Here is a 24,426-nt window from a genome sequence, read left to right as displayed (position 1 = left end):
CAGAAAGCAGGGTTTTCCTGGTGTGAACAAAGAGTGATCTCAGAAAAATAACTCGTTCTGGTGTTCAGGTACTGCCAACTTACAGGGCTACAGAGGCAGTGCCCTAAAATACAAGGCATTATTTTCTGAAATTGAACTGACTTTAGCGCATACCTTATGTAGTAATTTAATTTATTCACATTTAATCTATGTGCATATTTTAAATTATTACAAAATTAACAGAGTTGACTAAGAAAAATGAAAAAAATACCAAATAGTGCAAAGTGAAAAACTCTTATTATGTCACCATCCGGAGGCTATGGCTGTTCACGATGTGACGTGAGTCCTCTCAGTGTTTCTCTATGCCCTTACTCAGAGCTTTAGTTATTTGTTGGTATACAAAAATTGAAGCTGCAGCAAACATGCTGGCTTGCAACCCACCCCCTCCTTATTTTAACTTCACAATTTCTCTTGAACATTTTTCTATGTCATCATATCATCCATCTACAACTCTAAGAGCTGATGGACGTACTACAGTTTTTCTTAACTTACCCTCTATTGCTGGACTTGCATACTTTTGCCAATATTTTACTATTATACACAATAGTAGCTATATAAGGTATCCACATATACATCTCTATCTATATTTCAGATTATTCTTTTAAGGAATTATTGGCAAAGATATGCTGTATATAAAAGGCATTGACAAATATTGCTAGGGGCTGGTTCCCTTGAATCCCTGCAGTAGTGCATAGGGTACTTCTTGTCTAAATCTGGCCTATACTATTGCACCCACTTTTAAAAATCTTTGCAGTTTGTTGTGTAATGCTGAGGTTTGGGGGGCAACTGAACCTGTTACCCAGGTAGTGAGCATAGTACCCAATAGGGTGCTTTTCTGTCCTTGCCACCCTCCCTCTCTCCTTCCTCCTGGAGTCCCCAGTATCCATTATTCCCATCTTTCTGTCCACGAGTATCCACTGTTTAGTTCCCACTTACAAGTAAGAACATGCAGTATTTGATTTTCTGTTTCTACATTAATTTGCTTAGGATAATGGCCTGTAGCTCCATCCATGTTGCCACAGAGGATATGATTTTGTTCTTTTCTATGGCTGTGCAGCATTCCATTGTGTATATGTACCGTGTTTCCTTTATCCATTCCACTGTTGATAGGAAACTGGGTTGATTCCTTGTCGTTGCTATTGTGAATAGTGCTGCGATGAACATGCATGTCTTTGGTAAAATGATTTATTTTCCTTTGGGTAAATTGGGATAATTGGATTACTGGATTGAATAGCAGTTTGGTTTTAAGTTCATAGAGATATATCCAACCTGCTTTCCACAGTGACTGAATTTACATTTCTACCAACAGTGTATAAATATGCCTGTTCCTCTGTAGCCTCACCAATATCTGTTGTTTTTTTGACTTTTTAATAATAGCCATTCTGACTGTTGTGTAATGCTATCTCAATGTGGCTTTTATTTGCATTTATCTGATGATTAGTGATGAACCAAAGAACACTGCTGACAATCACTCACTTGTTTGTCTTCCTTTGAGACGTGTCTGTTCATGTCTCTTGCCCATTTTTAATGGAGTTATTTGAGATTCAGTTCTTGAATTGTTTAAGTTCCTTATAGATTCTGGATATTAGACCTTTATCAGGTGCATTGTTTGTGAATATTTTTTCCCATTCTGTAGTTTGTCTGTTTACTGTTTTGACAGTTTCTTTTGCTGTACAAAAGTTTTTTAGTTTAATTAGATGTCACTTGACAATTTTTGTTTTTGTTGCAATTGTTTTTGAGAACATAGTCATAAATTCTTTGCCAAGGCTGATGTCCAGAGAGTATTCCTAGGTTATATTCTAGGATTTTTATAGTTTTAGGTCTTATATCCATCAGACTACCAATGTCATTTTTCACAGAATTAGAAAAAACTATTCTAAAATTTATATGGAACAAAAGAAAAAGTCCTATCAGACTTTAATCCATCTTGAGTTAATTTTGTATATGGTGAGTGGTAGGTGTCTTTAATCCATCTTGAGTTAATTTTGTATATGGTGAGTGGTAGGTGTCCAGTTTTATTCTTCTGCTTATGGTTAGCCAGCTATCCCAGCATAATTTATTGAATGGGGAGGCCTTTCTTGCTTATTTTTGTCAATTTTGTCAAAGATCAGTTGGTTGTAGGTATGTGGCTTTATTTCTGGGTTCTCTGTGTTTCTGTTTTTGTACCAGTACCATGCTGTTTTGGTCATTGTAGCCTTGTAATTTAGTTTGAAGTCTGGTAGTGGGTTGCCTCTGGCTTTTTTGTTTTCAATAGGATTGCTTTGGCTATGTGGACTTTTTCTTTTGTTCCATATAAATTTTAGAATGGTTTTTTCTAATTCTGTGAAAAATGACATTGGTAGTCTGATAGGAAACATTGAATCTGTAGATTGTTTTGAGTAGTGCTGCCATTTTAAAGATATTGATTCTTTCAGTGCATGAGTATGGGATGTTTTTCATATGTTAATGTCATCTATGATTTCTTGCAGTGGTGTTTGGTAGTTATCTTGTAGAAGACTTTCACTTGCTTAGTTAGATGTATTTCTAGAAAATGTTTCTTGTATGGCTATTGTAAATGGGATTGAGGCAGTATTGCTTTAACTAGCATTTCATTATTAATAATGAGTCTGAAGCTATTTTCTAATATATTTTGGTCATTTTTGATTTCTGTTCTTGAAAATTGCTTTTCAATGTCTGTTGTCCATTTCTCTAAAGAACTTGTCTTTTTATTACTAAATTATAAGAGCTCCTTATTTATACTACAAAAATGTTCCCCATTTTCTTTTCTTTCTTTCTTTTTTTTTTTTCAATTGTGTTGAATAAAAACAGAAGTTACCAAGTAAATGCAGCAGGCATTTCTGGTCTCTCCTGACCTCTCCATAGCATTTCACAGAATTGACCATTTATGGTCTCTCTGGTCACTCTTCTATCCTTGGCTTTCATGATATTACACTCTTCTACTTTTTCTCCTCCTTCTTTGGCTAGTCCTTCTTATTTTCCTTGTAGGATGCCCCGTCTCTGCCCGTCACTTAAGTGTTCATGATCCTCCAGCTTTTGTCATTGCTCTTACCTCTCCTCACACTGTATACCCTCTCTAAGCAATCCACATCCACTTCCTTAACTTCAGTTGTTCAATTACAACTATAGGCTCATAATTCCCATGTCTAGAGCATCAGCTTGGATCTGCCTCCTGAGCATCAGACCCATATATCCAAATGTCTATTGGGTATCTTCCCTTTGGTGTCTCCCAAGAACCTCAAATACAATAGAAATCTTCATCTTCCATTTGTAGTAATACTCCTTCTCCTCTGTTCCTTATCTTATTAAATGGCTCCACCACCAATCTGGTTGCCCAATTCAGAAGTCTGGGTATCAACTGTGACTCCTCCCTTGCCCCCTTCCACACATTCAGACCATCAACTTGACTTGAAGGTTTTACCTCCTAAATTTCTCTCAGTTCCACATTCTCCATCCCATACTTGCAACGCCAGTCCAGAAGATAATCGTCTCCCTCTGGATTACTCCAAAAATCTCCTAAATCTTTTCCTCTTGCTCCCTTCCATTCCATCCTCCCCATTAGAGATAGAGTTATTATCTTAGTGTGTTTACATTGCTATAAAAGGATACCTGAGCCTGTATGATTTATAAAGAAAATAGGTTTCTTTGGCTCACAGTTCTGCAGGCTGTACAAGCAGTGTGGTGCTGGCATCTGCTTCCGGCAAGGACTTCAGGAAGCTTTCCAGCAAGGACTGGAAAGTCATGATGGAAAGCAAAGGGGAGCTGGCATCCCATGGCACTAAAGAAAGAAGGAGAGGGAATGGATGTCAGACTCTTTGAGATAACCAGATCTTCCAGGAACTCATAGAGCAAGAACTCACTCATTATTACAGGGATGATACCAAGCCATTCATGAGGAGTCCACCCCCATGACCTAAACACCTCTTACTAGGCTCCACCTCCAAACTGGGGATGAAATTTCAACATGAGATTTGGAAGGGACAAATATCCAAACCGCATCATTATTTTCCAAAATATACAAATCTGATCAAGCAAGTTCACTATTAAAATCCTTTAATGGCTTCTCATTATGCTTGGGATAAAATTCAACCGCTTAATACTAGATGTATGGTGTGCCCCCCACCTGTTGACTTTCTCAGGCTTTTTTCCTATAAATTCTTAACTTATCCTTTTTCTCAAGTCTAACAGGACTGCCAGTTAAAATGGTAAAATAATTTATATTGCTAGGCATGTCCAATTTCAGAAATGCAAAAATAGGAGAAAATCTGGGTTTGGTACCAATCAAAATTCTTTCCTTAGCTCTGTGGAACCAGCTTCCATCATGTCTGGGCCTCCCCATGTGCTAGTTCCTCTTCCTCCTTCCTTACACTCCCTCATCCTCATAACATCCCCCACATGCATCTTTAGCAAAATTAAACATTAGGTAAAATTGGTCCAGTGCACCCATTCTCTTTTGTTCTCTTTCTTACTAAAATCACATTTCCTTCCCCAGCTAAGCTGAAGTTTGGAAGAGATATTGTTGGGGCTGGACTTTAGGCTTTGGCAGGTATGTCCTTATTCTTAAAGCCTGTCTGGGATCTCAGCTGAGTATCACATGTGTTAACAAGAGGTAATGATATTTCTCTTCTCAGACAGGGCATTCCAAAATGCCTCAGCCCTGCTAACCCTCTGCCATCAGCGCCACCTTCAATCCTGTAGAAATGGCTGTCTGGTAAGTAGACAGTAGCTTCTACCATGGAGAGCTGTGCCTTATGCGTGTACCACCTAGCCATGCCATGCATTTTTTCCAGGGGGCACCTACCTGGATTCCCAAGGGCCCCATCTGCACAGCTCTCTCCTTTCTAATGCTCCTTCCTGCAGAATCCAAATATTTCAACTAATCCAGGTTCTAGTTTCTGATCTCTGCCTCCTCAGCTCAGCAAGGCCACTGTGTTCTACTTGGAGTCTGGCTGCCTGTGTCATCCCTGGCAGAGAGTTTGGTAACTGTGTGGCTCACTTGTGAAATTTCCCTTCTCTTGCTGCCAGTATCATTAATTCTTCTGACCTATGTATCACCCAGCTTCAAAATAATCAGCTTCAAAATTGGGCCAGTCTTCAATCTGTATCACTAGCTCTATATTACTACCTCTGATCTAGACACTACCTCCAATCTCTAATCTAAATCACTGTGCAGATTACTTAGAGCAAATCCTAGGCAGGTCATTTCATTTATAAACATTTTAGCATATATCTCTAAACAGTAAGAATTCTTTAACAAAATCCCATAAAACACTCTTCAACACAAAATAATAACATTTTCTTAATATCATTATATATATTTGCTAATGTTTGAATTTCTTCAGTTCTTTCATAAATTCTTTATAATTTTTTCAAATCCTGATACAAGTAAGGTCCATACATTGCAGTTGGTTGCTGTGTTTCTTAAGTCTTTTAACAATCTTCAGGTTATCTCTCCTCCTTACAAACTACTTACAGAGGAAATCAGTCTGGATTTTTCTAACTGCAGCCATGTTGTATTACTTAACATGTTCCTCTATCCCTTGCATTTGTTCTAATAGACCAGTAGCTCTGACTAGAACTTGATTAGATTCATGCTGGAATATTTTGGTAGGACTTCTTGCATCTCTTTTTGTGATGATCATTGCCTAGACCCATTATTTCAGTAGGGATTGTGAAATGGTGATTTAGAATGATAGATCAATCCATTTGTTATGTGGATTGCTTCTATAAAGAGAAATTTCTTGAATTTTTAAATTTATTTACCACAATTTAGTTTTCTTTCTTCTTTTTCTTTTCTTTTCTTTTTTTTCTTTCCCTCCCTTCCTTCCTTCCTTCTTCCTTCCTTTTCCTTCCTCCCTCCTTCCTTTTCTTCCCTCCTTCCTTCCTTCTTTTCCCTCCCTCCCTCCCTCCCTTCCTTCTTTCCTTTCCTTTTCTTTTCTTTTCCCTTCTCTTCTCTTCTTTTCTTTTCTTTTCTGTTCTGTTCTTTCTTTTGCAAAGTCTTGCTCTGTTGCCCCAGCTGAAAGGCAATGGTGTGATCATGGCTTACTAAAGCCTCAACCTCCTAGGCTCAAGCTATCCTCCTTGCTTCCACCTCTCAAATAGCTGGGACTACAAGTGGGCCTCACCATACTCAGCTTTTTATTTTTTTTTATTTTTTTTTTCAGTTTTTGTAGCAATGGGTCTCACTATGTCACCCAGGCTGGTCTCAAACCCCTGGCCTCAAATGATCCTCCTGTCTCACACTCTTGAAGTGCTGGGTTTCCAAGTATGAGCCACTGCACCCAGCCCCAATTATCAAAATAATAATTTAGTTATCTAATAGCCTCATAAGTGAGCCAATGAGGAATTTATTTCTATTAGGAACTAATGGATTTAAACTTATATAAAGTGATTCACTATATTGTAGATACTATTCTTTTTGATCCCCAAATTGTCCCATTTTTTGTCACTGTGAGCCCTTGCAAGTTGGATCTGGAGTTCCTTTGACATGATTCTAGTTAAGTGGTTATTTTGTTTTGTTTGAGACAAGAGCAAAAGATGGAAATAATCCAAATGTCCATCAGTGTGGTACTGGTTAAATAACCTGTAGTACAGCCACATAATGGAGTGCTATCCAGTTATGAAAAGAAATGAAGCCTATCTTGACTTCTAATAAAGAGATTTCTCCAAATAAACTTTCTTTTGCAGATTTACCTTTGAAACTATGGGAATATTTCACAGAATTATAAAACAAAAGTTAAATTTGAAAAAGCAGTCCCCAAACAACCAAAAGCAAAATGAGATGGTGAACCCACTTCTACATTATGTCAGTGGCATGACCACGTCTGTGTGGGGGAATTTTAAGTAATTTAAAACATGGTAATTCCACTGTAAATCCATAAGATCTGTTAACTCAGACAAAAAAAAACTGTAAAAGAAGAAAAAATTAAACTGTTTTCTCTATCTTTTATTTTTGGTAAATAAGTAATTATGTTAGTATCATTAGGAACTGGGATTTACAGTATGGATTTTTCCATAAGAAAGGAGAAACTGATAGAAGATTGAAAACGTTAATTTAAAAACCTTATAATTTTCCATTTGAGTTGGAAATACTAGTATGAAATCATATAAAACACATTATATGTTTTATCTCTAAAAATTATTTCCTAACTCTATCCATGAAAAAACCTAAAACAAGGAGCAATCCAGGGGTAGTGAGCAGTTTGTGGTCTCTAAATATTTCCCCATGAAAGGAACCAGGGCGCCTTGAAGAAACGGATTTCTCCAGATACAGGATGGGAAATATATAAAATGAGCCTGGATCATCTTGTCATTACCAGAAAACAAGGTAGCTCTCAAATACTTCACTAGTGCCAGGTGGGGTGGCTCATGCTTTTAATCCCAGCACTTTAAGGGTTACAGGCTGAGGAGGGCAGATTACTTGAGGTCAGAAATGTGAAACCAGCCTGGGCAACATAGCAAGACACCATGTCTATGAATTTTTTTTTGTAATTAGTGGGCATGGTGACTCATGCCTATAGTTCCAGCTACTCGGGAGGCTGAGGCAGAAGAATCATTTGAACCTGGGAGATGGAGGTTGTGATGAGCCTAGATCATGCCATTGCACTCCAGCCTGGGCAACAAGAGCAAAACTCTGTCTAAAAAAAAAAAAAATGACTTAAAAGCCACAAGCCTGTAGTCCCAGCTACTTGGGATACTGAGGAGGGTGAGGAGAGAGGATTGCTTGAACCCCAGGAGTTCAAGGTCAACCTGAACAACATAGAGTGACTGTCTCTAAAAAGAAAAAAAAAAAAAACAAAGAAAATGAGCTTAAACCAGTTTTTTATTTTTTTAACTTATTTTTAAATTACACACACACACACACACACGTATATATTGCACTTTAGGTTCTGGGGTACATGTGCAGAACATGCAGGATTGTAGACATACATGGCAGTGTGGTTTGCTGCTTCCATCTCCCTGTCACCTATATCTGGCATTTCTCCCCATGTTATCCCTCCCCAACCTCCTTACTCCCCGCTGTCCCTCTCCTATTCCCCCACAACAGACCCCAGTGTATGATGCTCCCCTCTCTGTGTCCATGTGTTCTCATTGTTCAACACCCGCCTATGAGTGAGAACATTTTCTGTTCTTGTGTCAGTTTGCTAAGAATGATGGTTTCCAGATTCATCCACGTCCCTATGAAGGACACAAACTCATCATTTTTTATGGCTGCTTAATATTCCATGGTGTATATGTGCCACATTTTCCCTGTCCATTCTATCACCAATGGGCATTTGGCTGGTTCTAGGTCTTTGTTATTATAAACAGTGCCCCAATAAACATATGTATGCATGTGTCTTTATAATAGAATGATTTATAACCCTTTGGATATGTACCCAGTGATGGGAATTGCTGGGTCAAATGGAATTTCTATTTCTAGGACCTTGAGGAATCGCCACACTGTCTTCCACAATGGTTGAACTAATTTACACTCCCACTAACAGTGTAAAAGTGTTCCTATTTCTCCACATCCTCTCCAGCATCTGTTGTCTCCAGATTTTTTAATGATCACCATTCTAACTGGCATGAGATGGTATCTCAGTGTGGTTTTTATTTCCATTTCTCTAATGACCAGTGATGGTGAGCATTTTTTCATATGTTTGTTGGCCTCATATATGTCTTCTTTTGAAAACTGTCTGTTCATGTCCTTTGCCCACTTTTGAATGGGTTTTTTTTTTTCTTGTAAATCTGTTTTAGTTCTTTGTAGATTCTGGATATTAGCTATTTGTCAGATGGGTAGATTGCAAAAATTTTTTCCCATTCTATTGGTTGCTGGTTCACTCTAATGATTTTTTCCTTTGCTGTGCAGAGCTCTGGAGTTTAATTAGGTCCCACTTGTCTATTTTGGCTTTTGTTGCCAATGCTTTTGGTGTTTTGGTCATGAAGTCCTTGCCTATGCCTATGTCCTGAATGGTTTTGCCTAGGTTTTCTTCTAGGGTTTTTATGGTGTTAGGTCTTATGTTTAATTCTTTAATCCATCTGGAGTTAATTTTAGTGTAAGGTGTCAGGAAGGGGTCCAGTTTCTGTTTTCTGCACATAGCTAGCCAGTTATCCCAACACCATTTATTAAACAGGGAATCCTTTCCCCATTGCTTGTTTTTGTCAGGTTTGTCAAATATCAGATGGTTGTAGATGTGTGGTGTTATTTCTGAGGCCTCTGTTCTGTTCTATTGGTCTATATCTCTGTTTTTGTACCAGTACCATGCTGTTTTTATTACTTTGGCCTTGTAGTATAGTTTGAAATCAGGTAGCATGATGCCTCCAGCTTTGTTCTTTTTGCTTAGGATTGACTTGACTATGCTGGCTCTCTTTTGGTTCCATGTGAAATTTAAGGTGGTTTTTCCAGGTCTGTGAAGAGGGACATAGCTAGCTTGTTGGGGATAGCATTGAATCTATAAATTACTTAGGGCAGTATGGCCATTTTCACCATATTGATTCTTCCTAACCATAAGCATGGAATGTTTTTCCATCTGTTTGTGTCCTCTCATTTCCCTGAGCAGTGGTTTGTAGTTCTCTGTAAAGAGGTCCTTTACATCCTTTGTTAATTGTATTCCTAGGTATTTTATTCTCTTTGTAGCAATTGTGAATGGCATTTTGTTCTTGATTTGGCTCTCTTTAAGTCTGTTATTGGTGTATAAGAATGCTTGATTTTCTATCCTGAGACTTTGCTGAATTTGCTTATCAGTTTAAGGAGATTTAAGTTCTGAGGTACACATGGAGGTTTGTTATGTAGGTAACCTTGTGTCACGGGAGTTTATTATACAGATTATTTTGTCACCTGGCTATTATGCGTAGTACCCATTACTTACTTTTCCTGATCCTCTCCCTCCTTCCACCCTCTGCCCTCCAATAGGCCCCAACATCTGTTGTTCCTCTATGTGTCCATGTGTTCTCATCATTTAGCTCCTACTTATAGGAAGAACATGTAATATTTGGTTTTCTTTTCCTGCATTAGTTTGCTAATGCAGGGGGTGGCCTCCAACTCCATCCATGTTCCTGCAAAGTACATTATCTCATTCCTTTTGATGGCTGCATAGTATTCCATGGTATATATGTTACCATTTTCTTTATCTAGTCTACCATTGATGGGCATTTAGGTGGATTCTATGTCTTGGCTAGTGTTAATAGTGTGTAGTGAACATACATGTGCATGTCTCTTTATGATAGAAGGATTGTATGCCTTTAGGTATATCCCCAGTAATGGGATTGCAGGGTCCAATGGTAGTTCCATTTTTAGTTATTTGAGGAGTTGCCATTCTGCTCCCTATAATAATTGAACTAATTTACACTCCCACCAACAGTCTATAAGTGTTTCTTTTATTTTTTTTTCACAAACTCATCAGCATCTGTTATTTTTTGGCTTTTTAGTAATATCCATTCTGACTGATGTGAGATGGTATCTCATCGTGGTTTGTTAAATCAGTTTAAAGGGCAAAATAATGGAGAGAGTGGACAAAATTGCTTGAAAATGCATTTTAATAGCAAATCATCCTGGAATGTTAATGTTAGCAATACAAATACTAGGGATTTGAAAGATTCATTTTTAATGAGCATTTTTTTTAGAGATTTACTTGGAAACAAAAATCAAATTGGAAATTCATAGAAGGCTCATGCCTGTAATCCCAGAACTTTGAAGCCAAGGTGGGCAGATTGCTTGAGCCCAGGAGTTCAAGATCAGCCTGGGCAACATGGTGAAACCCTATCTCTACAAAAAATACAAAAAAAAGTAGTTGGGCTTGGAGGCGTCTGCCTGCGGTTTCAGTTGCTCAGGAGACTGAGGTGGGAGGATCACCTGAACCCAGGAGGTCAAGGCTGCAGTGAGCAGAGATCACACCAGTGCATGCCAGCCTGGGCACAGAGTGAGACCCTGTCTCAGATTTTAAAAAAGATGTGGGCCGGGCACGGTGGCTCACGCCTGTAATCCCAGCACTTTGGGAGGCCAAGGCTGGTGGATCACGAGGTCAAGATATAGAGACCATCCTGGTCAACATGGTGAAATCCCGTCTCTACTAAAAATACAAAAATTAGCTGGGCATGGTGGCGTGTGCCTGTAATCCCAGCTACTCAGGAGGCTGAGGCAGGAGAATTGCCTGAACCCAGGAGGCGGAGGTTGCGGTGAGCCGAGATCGCGCCATTGCACTTCAGCCTGGGTAACAAGAGCAAAACTCCATCTCAAAAAAAAAAAAAATTGTGGTAATGACCACCAAGAGCTACTTCACAACACTTGAGATGCCTCCAGTGAGTCTAAGAGCTGTGGAATTAGGGAAGACGGGACTCCCCAGCAGTGCAGTACTTAACGACTGTGAAGTCAATCAAGCAGCCATGTTTATAAAGTCAAAGGTAGAAAATAGATTATTTTAATTGCTAATTGTTCTTGAGACCTTTACCAAGATATATTTTTTAATGTAGCCTAAATGCTCTTCTCAAGAGGCATAGTGAAGGAATTACAGTTCATTCAGAGGCTGACATGCTGCTGATTGAAGTACAAAGAAGAGTAATCAAGGTGGTGGGTTTTTTTCCCATATGGCTTTTAAAATTTACAAAGAAAATGATTTCAAGGGGTACACACTAGAAAGAAACAAGTCTATAAACAGTTACCAATCAGCCAAATACACACCAGTTGCTAGGAATATTCCCTCCACCCTCATCTGTTACCTACTCCCATACCCCATAATCAGCATCTAAAGGTCACATGCATTATCCTTTTGTTCATAATTCTGAGGGAAGGGAAGGAAGGGTCAGACCGTGCTCAGAGACCCCAGAACCACAACTTAGATAACTTTGCAGACACAAATCTACCACCATGATAGCGCTGGGGATGCAGCCATGTGGGATGCCTCCATTTAGGGTGAAATGAGCAGAGGCCAGGAAGCAGAAGGCTGTCCAGGCTGAGCTTTGCACTGGGTCTGCTGTGGAGGCTGGCCTCCTGTCCTCTTCAGAACTAGACTCAGGGGCCTCAGATAGTAAGTTTTAATTGGAGAAGAGGCTAGAGACTGTGAAGGGAGGAAATCAGACATACATACAAAGCAAGCCTGTGTGGACTACCCATTCTTATAAAATTCCTCACACCCAGGTGTCTTGAGAAAATCACCTTTTCCTGGAGTCCCAAAGCCCTGTTGGTGTCTCAGGACCTCTTGAGGTGTCAGTAGGTTAATAGACTTGAGAATCTCTAAGTCACTGGCCATGTCAGGTGTTCAAATCCCTTTTGCATCATAGGGAATTGATCACCTGTTAAGGCCCATGCAGAGGCAGAATCCAGCCATGGTGACCTTGGAGACTCATCTTGGGATTTTCTTAGACAGGCTTCTTAAAATCCCACAGACTGATGGTGGGTTCTAACATACCTGTGAATTATAGGAAGAACATCTTACAGAACCATCAATCAGCCTATAGGCTGAGATGGGCACTTTTAATTTTTATATTGTTTAATTTTTTAGTTTTCAAGAGACAGGGTCTTGCTATATTGCCCAGGCTGAACTTGAACTCCCAGACCCAAGTGATCCTCCTGCTTCTCAGCCTCATGAGTAGCTGGGACTACAGGTGTGACCCACCATTCCCAGCTTAGGTCTGCTGCTTTTTAAGTGTCTACTGGGTCAAATTTTAAACTTGGTTTTAAAACCAAGAGTAACTTTGTGACTTAGGACAAGAAAAGCAGTGATGCCCCCTTGGCTTCACTATTTCATTTTTTAATCCTAATTAACGTTTTCCAAATTTAATCTCTGCCATTCCCTGTGGGATGTCATATCTCTGTTAGTCTCTTGGCTGAAGTGGCACAGTTTTAGAGGTTTCCACTTGATCCTTCTCATCACAGTTGTCCTTACTCCACACCTGGTAAGCCATATGAGGTTTCCCCAGCTGGGAAGGCCATCTATCCCAATAATGTCCTCAGGGACCAGCAAAATGACTACAGGATGGATCCCATGAACTCAGTGGCTCTCCTGTGGGATGAATCTGCGTGACGCCCATGTGCCTCTGTGCACCTGCACCGGGATAGAGTGGCCATGATGCTTTTTAGGTTCCACTTGTAGGAGCAATGACTAAGACCTTTCTTTGCTCCTCAGAAAACAACTGCAAAATGTGGACTCAGTACAAAAGCAACTCCGAAGTACTGAGTGAACAGAAGCAGACAGTCTCTAGCAAAGATTGTGAACTGGTGTAAAGGGATGGTGGGGAGCCATACAAATCTGTTCTCAGCTGCCCAGACTTTAGCCTGAGGCTAAGTGAATTCCATGTGGTGCACACAGTGGAGGTGGGGGTACAAAGACGGAAAAATCCTGCAGAATTTTTGGTCTGAGAAACCAGAAAAGTGAAGCCAAAAAATTGTGAACATTGAAGAGTCGGGGAAAGTTTACAAGGGAAAGGTGAGAGATGAGATCCCCACATTTTGTGTGTCCACATTTCTGACGGACTCCTGAACTATGTACCATGGAGCAGACAAGACTTCACCAGACGGCAAAACAGCCAGTGCCTCAATCATGGACTTAGCAGCCTCCAGAACAGTGAGAAAATACATTTGTGTTCTTTATAAGTTCCCCAGTCTTTGTTATTTTGTTACAGCAGCACAACACCAAAAGACAAAAGCCAGAGATAGCAAGGAAAATTTGAAAGCAGCAAGAGGAAAATCACAGATTGTACAGAGGAGCAACAGTCTTAGTAACAGGTGACTTTTCTTCAAAAATCATGGAGGCCAGAAGAGAGTGGACCAAAAAACCTTGTCAACTCCAGATTCTATATCCAGTGAAAATAATATTCAAGAATAGGCCAGGCATGGTGGCTCATGCCTATAATCCCAGGACTTTGGGAGGCCAAGGCAAATGGATTGCCTGAACCCAGGAGTTTGAGACCAACCTGGGCAAAATCGATCTCATATCTACAAAAAATGGAAAATGTAGCCAGACGTGGTGGTGCTTTCCTGTAGTCCCAGCTATTTGGGAGGCCGAAGTGAGAGGATCACCTGACCTCAGGAGGTTGAGGCTGCACTGAGCTGTGATTGTACCAACATACTCCAGCCTGGGTGACAGAGTAAGATCCTGTCTCAAAAAAAAAAAAAAAGAACAGACATTTTCATTTAAAAGAAAGTTACAGCATTAATTACCAGCAAACCTGCACTATAAGAAATACTAAAGAAAGTTGTTCAGCCTGGAGAAAAACCAGATCGAAACTTGGATTCCCTGAAAATAATAAAAAGCATGAGTAATGGCAAGTACCTGGCTAAACTCAAGATTTTTTTCTTTTCTTCCCTTTACCTCTTAATTATTTTAATAAACCACATTTTAAAAATTATAACATGGTCTTGTAGGGTTTGTTATGTTATAGATGACTACATATAAAAACTATAAGGCCGGGTGCGGTGGCTCAAGCCTGTAATCCCAGCACTTTGGGAGGCTGAGGCGGGTGGATCACGAGGTCAAGAGATCGAGACCATCCTGGTCAACATGGTGAAACCCCATCTCTACTAAAAATACAAAAATTAGCTGGGCATGGTGGTGCATGCCTGTAATCCCAGCTACTCAGGAGGCTGAGGCAGGAGAATTGCCTGAACCCAGGAGGCGGAGATTGTGGTGAGCCGAGATCGCGCCATTGCACTCCAGCCTGGGTAACAAGAAAAAAAACAAACAAACTATAAAATAAAAAGGAACATGGACTAATAGGGTTGCAAGATTTCTGTATTTTATGTGAAGTGCTGAAGTAATTATTGTAAGCACTCAGTGAAGTTGAGAGTGTGTGTGTGTGTGTGTGTGTGAATTCCTTCCACAACCACTAGAAAAATTAAGAAGTCTAGCTAAATGAAAACAGGAAAATTAAAAAAGAAATCTGAAAAATATTCAAAGAATTTAAAAGGAAAAATCACAAAAGAAGGAACAAAGGAAGAACAACAGAAGAGACAAAAACAACCCAGATCCTAAAGGCCAGCATAGGAATGACTGCAGTAAGTGCTGAGAAACAATCCGGTCAAGAAGCAGAGACTGTCAAAATGGACGCGAAAAAACTGTCATGTTTATCATAGAAGAACCTGCCAATATAAAGGCAGATAGGTTGAAAGAAAACGGATAGAAAAATACAGCATGCAGACAGCAGACATCAAAAGGCTAGACTGGCTAGACTGATATCAGGTAAATATACTTAAAACAAAATGTACATTGCATATTGTTAAGTGGAGAATTTTACATTATATGAAATTTCATGTTATATCGACTATGTCACAATGAGGTGCGTCATCATATAATTTCATTACTCCATAATGATAAAAGTCTTATTGTCAAGGACAACACAACAATCAAAATTTACATGCACCCAAGATATGAAGCAAAAACATGTGAGGCAAATAACTGACAGAATGAAAGGGCAAAAGAGACAGTTCCACAAACATCACTGGAAATATTAACATCTCTACCGAGCAAGTACTAGAACAATTAGAACAGAAAATCAGTAAAGACATAGAAGTTTTGAACAATATTATCAACTAACGTGACTTGATATTTATAGAACATTGCACCCCAAATGGCAGAATATACATTATACATTATTTTCAAGTGCACCTGGTATGTTTGTCAAAATAGGCCATATTTTGGGCCAAAAAACGTATCTCAATAAATTTGAATAGTTTAAAATCACACAGGCTATGTTCTCTGTCCACAAGGGATTAAACTGGAGTTCAATAATAATGAGATAACCAGGAAAATTTCAAATATCTGGACTTTAACATATAAATAACCACTAGATCAAAGAAGAGTCACAAGTGATATTAGAAAATACGCTAATAATATATAATATACATATGATAATGAAAGCCTATCAAAATTTGTGGGATGTAGGGTAAAACAGCATATATAGAAAACTGTGTAGCTTTAAATGCCTCTCTGGGAAAGAAGCGAAGTCTGTAACTCAATGATCTAAGCTTTTACCTTAAGAAATTACAAAAATAAGTGCAAGTTATTGCTCAAAGTAAACAAAAGGAAGGAAAAGATAAAGGGTAAAAATCAATAAAGTAGAAAAGATAAAAACAATAGAGAAAAATCAATAAAACCAAAAGCTGCTTTTTTGAAATAAACTCAATAAAACTGACCAGCTGTAGTCAAGAAAACAGAAGATACAAATCCCCAATATTAGGAATGAAAGAAGGAATTTCTCTACACGTCCTTTAGGCTGGAAAAGAATACTAAGGGCATACTGTGAACAATTCTATGCCGATAAGCTTGACAATCTAGATAAAATAAAATGTTACTTAAAAAGCAAAATTTACCATAACTGACTCAAGAAAATTTGACAGCCCTATATAAATTAAGGAAATTGAATTCATAATAAGAACTTTAACTCCAGATTTAGATCACTACATTGGGGTATTCCGCCAGACATTTAAGGAAGAAATAACACCAATCTTACACCAAAGTTTTCAAACTATGAAAGAAGAGGAAGCATTTCCCAGATCATTTGGTGGGGCTAACATTACCTTTTTTATAAAATCAAATACATCACAAGATCAAAGATCTACAGAGCAATATTACTCAGAGCACAGAAACAAAAATTCCTAACAAAATGCTAGCAGATAAGAATGAATAACATGCAAAAAGAATACTATGTGTCAGATCCAAGTGGGGTTTATCTCAGAATGTAAAGCTGCTTTAACCTCAGAAAATCAATCAATGCAATCTACCACATTAATAGAAAGCAGAAAAAGAACTATATAATTATTTCAATGTAGAAAAAACCATTTGACAAAAATCAACAATCTTTCATGACTAAATCTCTCAGCAACTAGAAATAGAAGTCTTCCTCATCTGATTAAGGTTATCAATTAAAAAACCTACAGCTAACATCAAACTCAATGGTGAAGATGTAATGTTTTCTACCTAAAATCACAAACAAAGCAAAACAAGGATATCCACTCTCACTATTTGGACTTAAATTTGTATTGTAACACCCTAACAGTGAATAAGGCAGGAAAAAGAAAAAGGCAAATTGGAAAGAAGACATAAAACTGTCCTATTTAGAGACATGACTGTGTATGTGGAAAGCTCTAAGAACTCTAGAAAAAAGTTATAAGGATTAATATAGGTCATTTAGTAAAGTTGCAGGATACATGTTCAAAACACAAAAATTAACTATTTCTAATATAGTGGAAAAATAGAAAATAAAAATGTAAATAACAATTTATAATAGTATTAAGAAAATTAAAATATTTTGTCATTAATTTAACAAAATGTGTACAAGACCCACGTACTAAAAACTACAAAATATTTAAAGAAAAACTAAGGAATAATTAAATAAACAGAGAAACATACCAGGCTCAGGGAGTGGGACACTCAATATTTTTAAGATGCTAGTTTTCCCTAGATAGATATATTAATCCAATATCAATCAAAATCCCAGCAAGACTTTTTATAGAAATTTTCAAGCTAATTCTAAAATTTGTATGGAAATGCATACGTTTTGATTATGTTTTTCCAACTTTGTTGTTTTCGAAATTGTTTTATCTAGTTGATTTATGCTAAAACAATTTTGAAGAAAGAACAAAGTTAGAAAACTCACACTACCTGATTTCAAGACTTGCTATAAAGCTATAATAATCAATACAGTGTGGTATAAATGCTGTAAGAAGAGATATATCAATGGAACAGAATAGAGAGTCCAGAAATAGATCTATGCTAATATGGAAATTAATTTTTTGAAAAATGTCAAGGAAATTCAAGAAAATCTTCAATAAATAGTGCTGAGATAATTGGCTATCTGTAGGGGAAAAAAATTGAATTCCCCAAATTAGAACTCTATCCTCAGGGAAAATATTATTCAGAATTAAAGGAGAATAAATGTGTTTTCTCACCATCAAAAACTGATTAAAAATCACCAGGAAACATGAACTAAAGGGAAAAATAAAAGAAGTTCTTTAAGCAGAAGAAAAAGAATCACAGAGAAACAATTGCAGGAAGAAATAAAAGAGCAACAAAAGGGGCAAATATGTAGGTAAATATCAACGAGTACCAATCATATATACTAATAATGCACAGTATTATATATTAGTATGTATTCATGTATTAGTTCATATATTAGTTATATAGTATGTATTCATATATTTTATATTATATATTTATACTAATATATGCTAATTAGTATATATTAGTACATATGTGAGTATATTATCATAATGCTTTGGGAGCTTTAAAATGTGTGTAAAGTGAAATACCTGACAATAATAAAACCAAATATGGAAGGATGTTAATAAAGTGTTCTAAGGCTAACATTCTTGGAGAACCCAACCTAAATAATGTCACATATGATAGTAACAAGGAAGCATGTTGTAATGTCCATGGTATCCATTGAAAGAAATGTAAAATAATCTATGACAAGTTAATAAATAGAAAAATGGTATAAATTTCCTTTCTGCCCATAAAGTCACAAAGAGAATGATTTATATACTTTCAGTAACAAATGATTCAAGACTCTGAACTTGTGAAATACTTGAGTCGCTGTCAGTCTTGGTATAAACAAATGCCTGCTACCATGTGAGTCAATTCTTATTCGTCATTTTTTGTTTAGAGTCTTCTTTATAAAAGAGCACATTCATTGACTTAGCCAAAAAGCAAACATAAATTTTAGTGAATATTTTATTTGGACATTTTAAAGTTTTGCTTTGTAACCAGAAGGTATGAGGGTGAACATTTATTCATAGTCACTGAACTCTAACCAAGTCCTATTGTAGTGTATTTGCGGGTAAAATGGTTGGAAGTAGCATGCTCAAGACACTTACAATTTTGAAAAAGCAGCCATGCATCTCATCGATCACCATAGGTGCTCCCAGAACACAGCTCCTCCGTAATCCTGCTCTTCAGTGCTAGCATTGTTGATTCCTTAGATTCTGTATTTCCCTTCCTCCTCTCACTTGATACCTCCCTTACGTCGATCAAGGACTGGACTGCAGTGGAAGGTGCAGGGAATTTTTGTAGGAATTGTTTGGCTTATTAGTCCATCAGCCAATAATGTTCCCAGAGTCATGCCCTTGTCTCAGGTGAAGCTGTGGAAGTTTTTGAAGGAAGCAGCTGCCCCTCTGTCATTCTGTGAAGTTCTACAGTCCAAGTGGGAGTCAGGGTGATATGTTTTGGATGCTCCCCCCTCCAAAACTCACGTTGAAATGTAATCCCCAGTGCTGGAGTGGGCCCTGGTAGGAGGTATGTGGGTCATGGGGTTGGATTCCTCATCACTTAATGCTGTCCTGGTGACAGTGAGTTCTCGAGAGCTGTGGCTGTTTTAAGAGTGTATGACACCTCCTTACCACTGTGTCTTGCTCCTGCTCTGCCATGTGAGACACTGGCTCCCCCTTCACCTTCTTCTGTGAGTAAAAGCTCTCTCAGGTCTCTCCAGAATCCGAGCAGATGCTGATACCATGCTTCCTGTACACTCGGCAGAACTGTGAGTCAATTAAGTCTCTTCTTTATAAGTTATCCAGTCTCAGATATTTCTTTTTAAAAAAAAATCTATTTATTGTTCTACTTTTTTTTTTTTTTTTTCAAATTCTCCTAGATCCTGATCAGGTATTTCTTTATAGCAACACAAGAACAGCCTAACACACAGGATTAAGTTGATTCCAGGTAAATAAATTAAGAGAAGCAATGACTCACTGGAGATAGCAGCAAACTCAGCCCAGTTTTATGGCAAAGAAGTCAAGTGAATTATGAAAATTGAGGGTACACACGAAGGGGTGGCAGGGAACGGGATACTCTTGAAGATGGTCAGTGTTTCCTGGGTTTGAACTTCAGAGCCACACTGTTGATGCAAAACCTCTGACCGTTGGGCCCAGGTCCATCAGGAAACACGTGACCAAGATGAGCTTCACACTGCAAAGGAGAGAAGCCTCTGTCATCTCCACATGCAAACAAAGCTCTTTGTAGAACCAGACAGAGGAACCCCTCCATGGCCACTCCACTCCGGAGCCTGACATCTGTGTTAGCAGAAAAAGTCTATTGCATCAGAATTCAGTTAAGAAATGAAAGAAAGCAGGACACCATCATGGTAAATAGCTTTACTTTATCAATAGGATGTGAGCAAATTATTAAATTTGGGCCTTGAGTTACTCATCTAAAAATGGGGATAATTATCATACCTAAGTAAGAGAGCTGTGGGGACAATTAATTGATATATAGTATCTAAAGCATTAATGTAATTCCTGGGTAAGTGCTGAATAATGTTGTAGTACCCAGTGTATTATTATTATTTATTACTGAAGGCAAAAAGACTCTAACTTAATTGGCTTGCCTCTAGTGTTTTACAAAACCCATTACTCAAAAAAATGTGAGCACCTAAGGATATCAAAATGAATTTATGATCTGGATTTAAGCCACTCTCTCCTGCTGGGCTCACAGAAGGCACAGAGTGCTGATGTCACCCGCAGCATTGCTCTGCAGGCCAGTGACTTGCTGCAGAGTGCAAAAGGAAGGTGGAGAGATGGAGGTGCCAGCCACGCTGAGTAAGTCAACAATGAGATGCCAGCCACTCTGGGCTTTCTGCTCCTTATCTCTGCACAAAAGAAAGTGAAGATCCTACCTCTGTTCCTGTCTCTGTGGAAGATTAGAACCAGGAAAGGCCACTGTAGAGAGAGGCTCAAGAAGCCTTTTCTCTTTTCTGCAGTGCCCAGATGGAAGGGAGACAGTGATCATTATTGGCATGTGTAGAAACTCCATGTGTTCTGGGCTGGGTGCAGTGGCCCATGCCTGTAATCTCAGCACTTTGGGAGGCCAAGGCAGGTGGATCACTTGAGGTCAGGAGTTTGAAACCAGCCTGGCCAACATGGCAAAACCCCATCTATACTACAAATACAAAAATTCACTGAGTGTGGTGGTAGGCATCTATCATCCCAACTACTCAGGAGGCTGAGGCACTTGAACTCGGGAGGTGGAGGCTGCAGTGAGCTGAGATCGTGCCACTGCACTCCAGCCTGCAAAACAGAGTGACGCTCTGTCTCAAAAAGAAAAAAAAAAAAAATTCCTTGTGTTCTGAAGACAAAAGTAACCCCATAAAAGGACATCAGATTTGCCAAGAACAAGAGAGCTCTGTGGCACTTGGGGCAGCATCAGGGAAAGTAAAACAAAATAAGAAATCTCACCTGCTTGCAGACGACCTCTGTGCGAGCGGACCCTAACGAGGTGTCCAAGCGTCTCAGGATCCCTGTGTGGCTTTCATCAGAGCCAGACGTACCATGAGCCTCAGAAAACGAAGGCCACCCAGTGCCAGAGCAGTACTTTTTCTCAGAACTGTGGAAGACATAAACAACACTACAGCTGCTAATGACACTGTCATTAACATGCCAAGAGGGTTTCATGCCCCAGCGTGTCTTACCAGTGAGCAGGATCTGTTCCTACTCTCCTCTGCCAGATCCCAGTTCTGTGACAGTCAGTCCCATGGGAATCATCCTCACTGCACCTTCACTATGGAAGCCATTGCCTCTCGAAGTGAAAGGACTTCTCAATGTCCAACAAGGATCTAAAAACACATGGTGCTTTGTGAACTGTGTTGCATATTAGGTAACACAGATCAAACCCATGTGTTGAAAATGTAAAAAAGGGAGAAATCAAAACTAACTACTAATGGTCAGAGGAAGTCATCATCTTGGTGCATCACGGAAGTGTACAGAAGGTCTGATGAGAAAGTCATCCTTAGCAATGGGAATTTCAGCTTATCTAAACACAGACGCCTCAACAGGGATTCAAAAGCTGCCTCTGGCCACTTCTTAGCTGTGTGAAATCACAGCTCTTGAAGCCTCAGTTTGCTCACCTAGAAAACGGGAATAGTATCTACCCCATGGGGCTGTTTTGAAGATTTGAGGGGAAACTCTGTGAAGTGTGATATAAAGCTTAGCACATGGTAAGTGCCCTGAATGCTTGCCGTGATGATGATGATGATTAATTAATACACCTGGTACCTGGCATCAATCACTGCAGTGAAATCTAACCCACCAGAAGTCTCCCAGGGACTCATGATGCTGGTACAAGATGAAGGAGAAGGACAACAGGCAAATCCACTCACCAGGACCCACCGTCTAAGTGCTCTAATGGATAAGCTCCCTTAAATGACACTGGGAAAATAGTCTTTAAAACATTGCTATGGCAAGGAAATGGCTCTCTCTATCTGAGGAAGAAAGAGAATAATTGAATATTAAACACAGAAACAACAAACTAAGAAGAAAAGGTGGCCAAGAATCAAATCCCTAGACTATGAACACAGAAGAAAGCATAGCTGACAGCACAAACTCCCACAGAAACAAATGTGTAATGCAGCAATTCTCAAACATTTTGGTCTCAGCACCCCTCTATGTCCCCAAAATTAATAGAGATTACTGAGAGCTTTTGTCTATGAGTTATATATGTCAATGTTTAACAAATTATAAATTGTAAATGAGAATTTAAAACTATGTGTGCATTATGTTTGTTTTAATATAGGTTGAGGGCCCCTTATCTGAAATGCTTAGGACCAGAGTGTTACAGATTTCAGATCTTTTTGAATTCTGCATTTTACTTGATGGTTCAGCACCCTTAATCTGAAATCTGAAATACTCCAATGAGCATTTCCTTTGCGTATGATGTTGGTTCTCAAAAAGTTTCAGATTTGGCTAGGCGTGGTGGCTCACACCTATGATCCCAGCTCTTTGGAAGGCGGAGGTGGCTGGATCACTTGAGCTCAGGAGTCAGAGACCAGCCTGGCCAACATGGTGAAACTCCCTCTTTACTAACAATAGAAAAACTAGCTGGGCATGGTGCACGCCTGTAGTCCTAGCTACTTGCGAGGCTGAGGCAGGAGAATAACTTGAGCTGAGGAAGCGGCAGTTGCAGTGAGCAAAGATCAAGCAACAGAGTGAGACTTCGTCTCAAAAAACAAAAAAGTTTCAGATTTGGGTGAATTCAGATCTTGAATTTTCAGAGTAGAGATGCTCAACCTGAAATAAGTTTATTACATGTTAACATAACATATATTTATGGGAAGGAGGACTCAAGATGGCACTGTGAGAACAACCCAGGATTGGAGCTCTCATTGAATCCGCGGAGAGGTGAGTCGGAGCTGCATTTCCAGACTGATCTTTGTTGCCCACAGAACGGGGAAATTCCCAAGTATAAAGGAGACGCGGGACGCCAGGCAGTACCTCTGCCTGGCGAAGCCAGCAGCTGAGGTGGCGGCGGCCGGCCCTACCCAGCACTCCCCACAGGGCGCGCTTGTCCGGGTGCCCTGTTGAACTGGCAACCTGAGACTTGAGAGGGCTGGACTTGAGACTGAATGAGACTTGGACAGTGGGCCAGCCCAGGGGATTGCAGGGACAGAGCGTTTGGGATAGCCCAGTGGGACGAACAAAACCGCGATTTCAAACGATCCCGAGCAGACGGTCTGAGACGCTCTGTGGGGGAGGGGCGCCCACCACTACCGAGGCAACCCGCCCCAACTGAGATACACGCCCACTGCTGACGCAGCCAGCCGTTGCCGAGGCAACCCGTCCCTACTGAGATACACGCCCACTGCTGATGCAGCCTGCCATTGCCGAGGCAACCCGCTACAACAGAGAGACTCCGCCACAGGGCGTGGTGGAGACCACAGCAGAACAGCAGAGCCTGCAGCAATAGGGCAAACCTCACAACAGCAGGGCGGAGCCTCGGCAGGCAAACAGTGGCTAGTCTGCCTCCTAGCTGGGCAGGACACCTCAACGGACATCCAAATATAAAGCCTGAACCCCCCAACACAGAGCATTTGAGAAAAAAAGGGTTTTTTTAATGAGCTCTGTTGCAGCAGAATCAAACATAGCAGCCTAACAGCCCTGAATGAACAACAGAGCTCACAGCTCAGCAATTGAGGTCCTATAAAGTACAGACTGTCTCCTCAAGCAGCTCCCTGACCCCTCTATATCCAAAAGACTGACATTTGGCAGGCATCATCCTGGGACAAAGATAGCAGAAAAAGAAACGGGTAGCATCCCTCGCTGTGCTACAGCTGCCAGAGGTGCACCCCAGACAAGCAGGGTCTGGAGTGGACCTCAGCAGTCGTACAGTGAAGGAGCTAGACTGGTAGAAGGAAAACCAAGTAACAGAAATACTTCATCATCAACAATCTGGGTGTCCACTCAGAGACTCAATCGAAAAGTCAGCAACTACACAGACAACAAGCGGATAAACCCACAAAGATGGGAAGAAACCAGCGAAAAAAGGAGGAAAACACCTGAAACCAGAACCCTCGCCTCCTAGAAAGGACCAAAACTCCTCACCAGCAAGGGAACAAAGCTGGACGGAGAATGACTGTGACGAAATGATGGAATTAGACTTTAGAAGGTGGATAGTGAGAAACTTTTGTGAGCTAAAAGAACATGTATTAAATCAATGA

The 24,426-nt window shown here is 39.7% G+C and overlaps 1 protein-coding gene and 1 long non-coding RNA gene across 6 annotated transcripts in view; one reads left to right on the top strand and one right to left on the bottom strand.

Moving 5' to 3' along the window:
• The window catches only part of LOC103794127 (uncharacterized), a 112,118-nt gene that overhangs the window by 24,738 nt on the left and 62,954 nt on the right, over positions 1–24,426 (top strand). The gene's annotated exons all lie outside the window — the stretch shown is intronic.
• Positions 1–24,426, bottom strand: part of MSRB2 (methionine sulfoxide reductase B2) — an 80,600-nt gene that overhangs the window by 32,179 nt on the left and 23,995 nt on the right. For 3 of the 4 annotated variants that reach the window (XM_078332928.1, XM_078332930.1, XM_078332929.1), the window contains exon 4: positions 3,691–3,814. In XM_078332928.1, the coding sequence (XP_078189054.1) occupies positions 3,691–3,814 (124 nt within the window). Of the gene's footprint in view, positions 1–3,690; positions 3,815–18,662; positions 19,908–21,172; positions 21,321–24,426 lie in introns of those variants that run through there. The other variant, XM_002750095.6, reaches the window with a different exon arrangement.

Source organism: Callithrix jacchus, chromosome 7, assembly GCF_049354715.1.
Source record: "Callithrix jacchus isolate 240 chromosome 7, calJac240_pri, whole genome shotgun sequence".
Classification (NCBI taxonomy): Eukaryota; Metazoa; Chordata; class Mammalia; order Primates; family Cebidae; genus Callithrix; species Callithrix jacchus.
The sequence above is the reverse complement of the archived record's forward strand: the minus strand, read 5'-3'. Positions and strand labels throughout refer to the sequence as shown.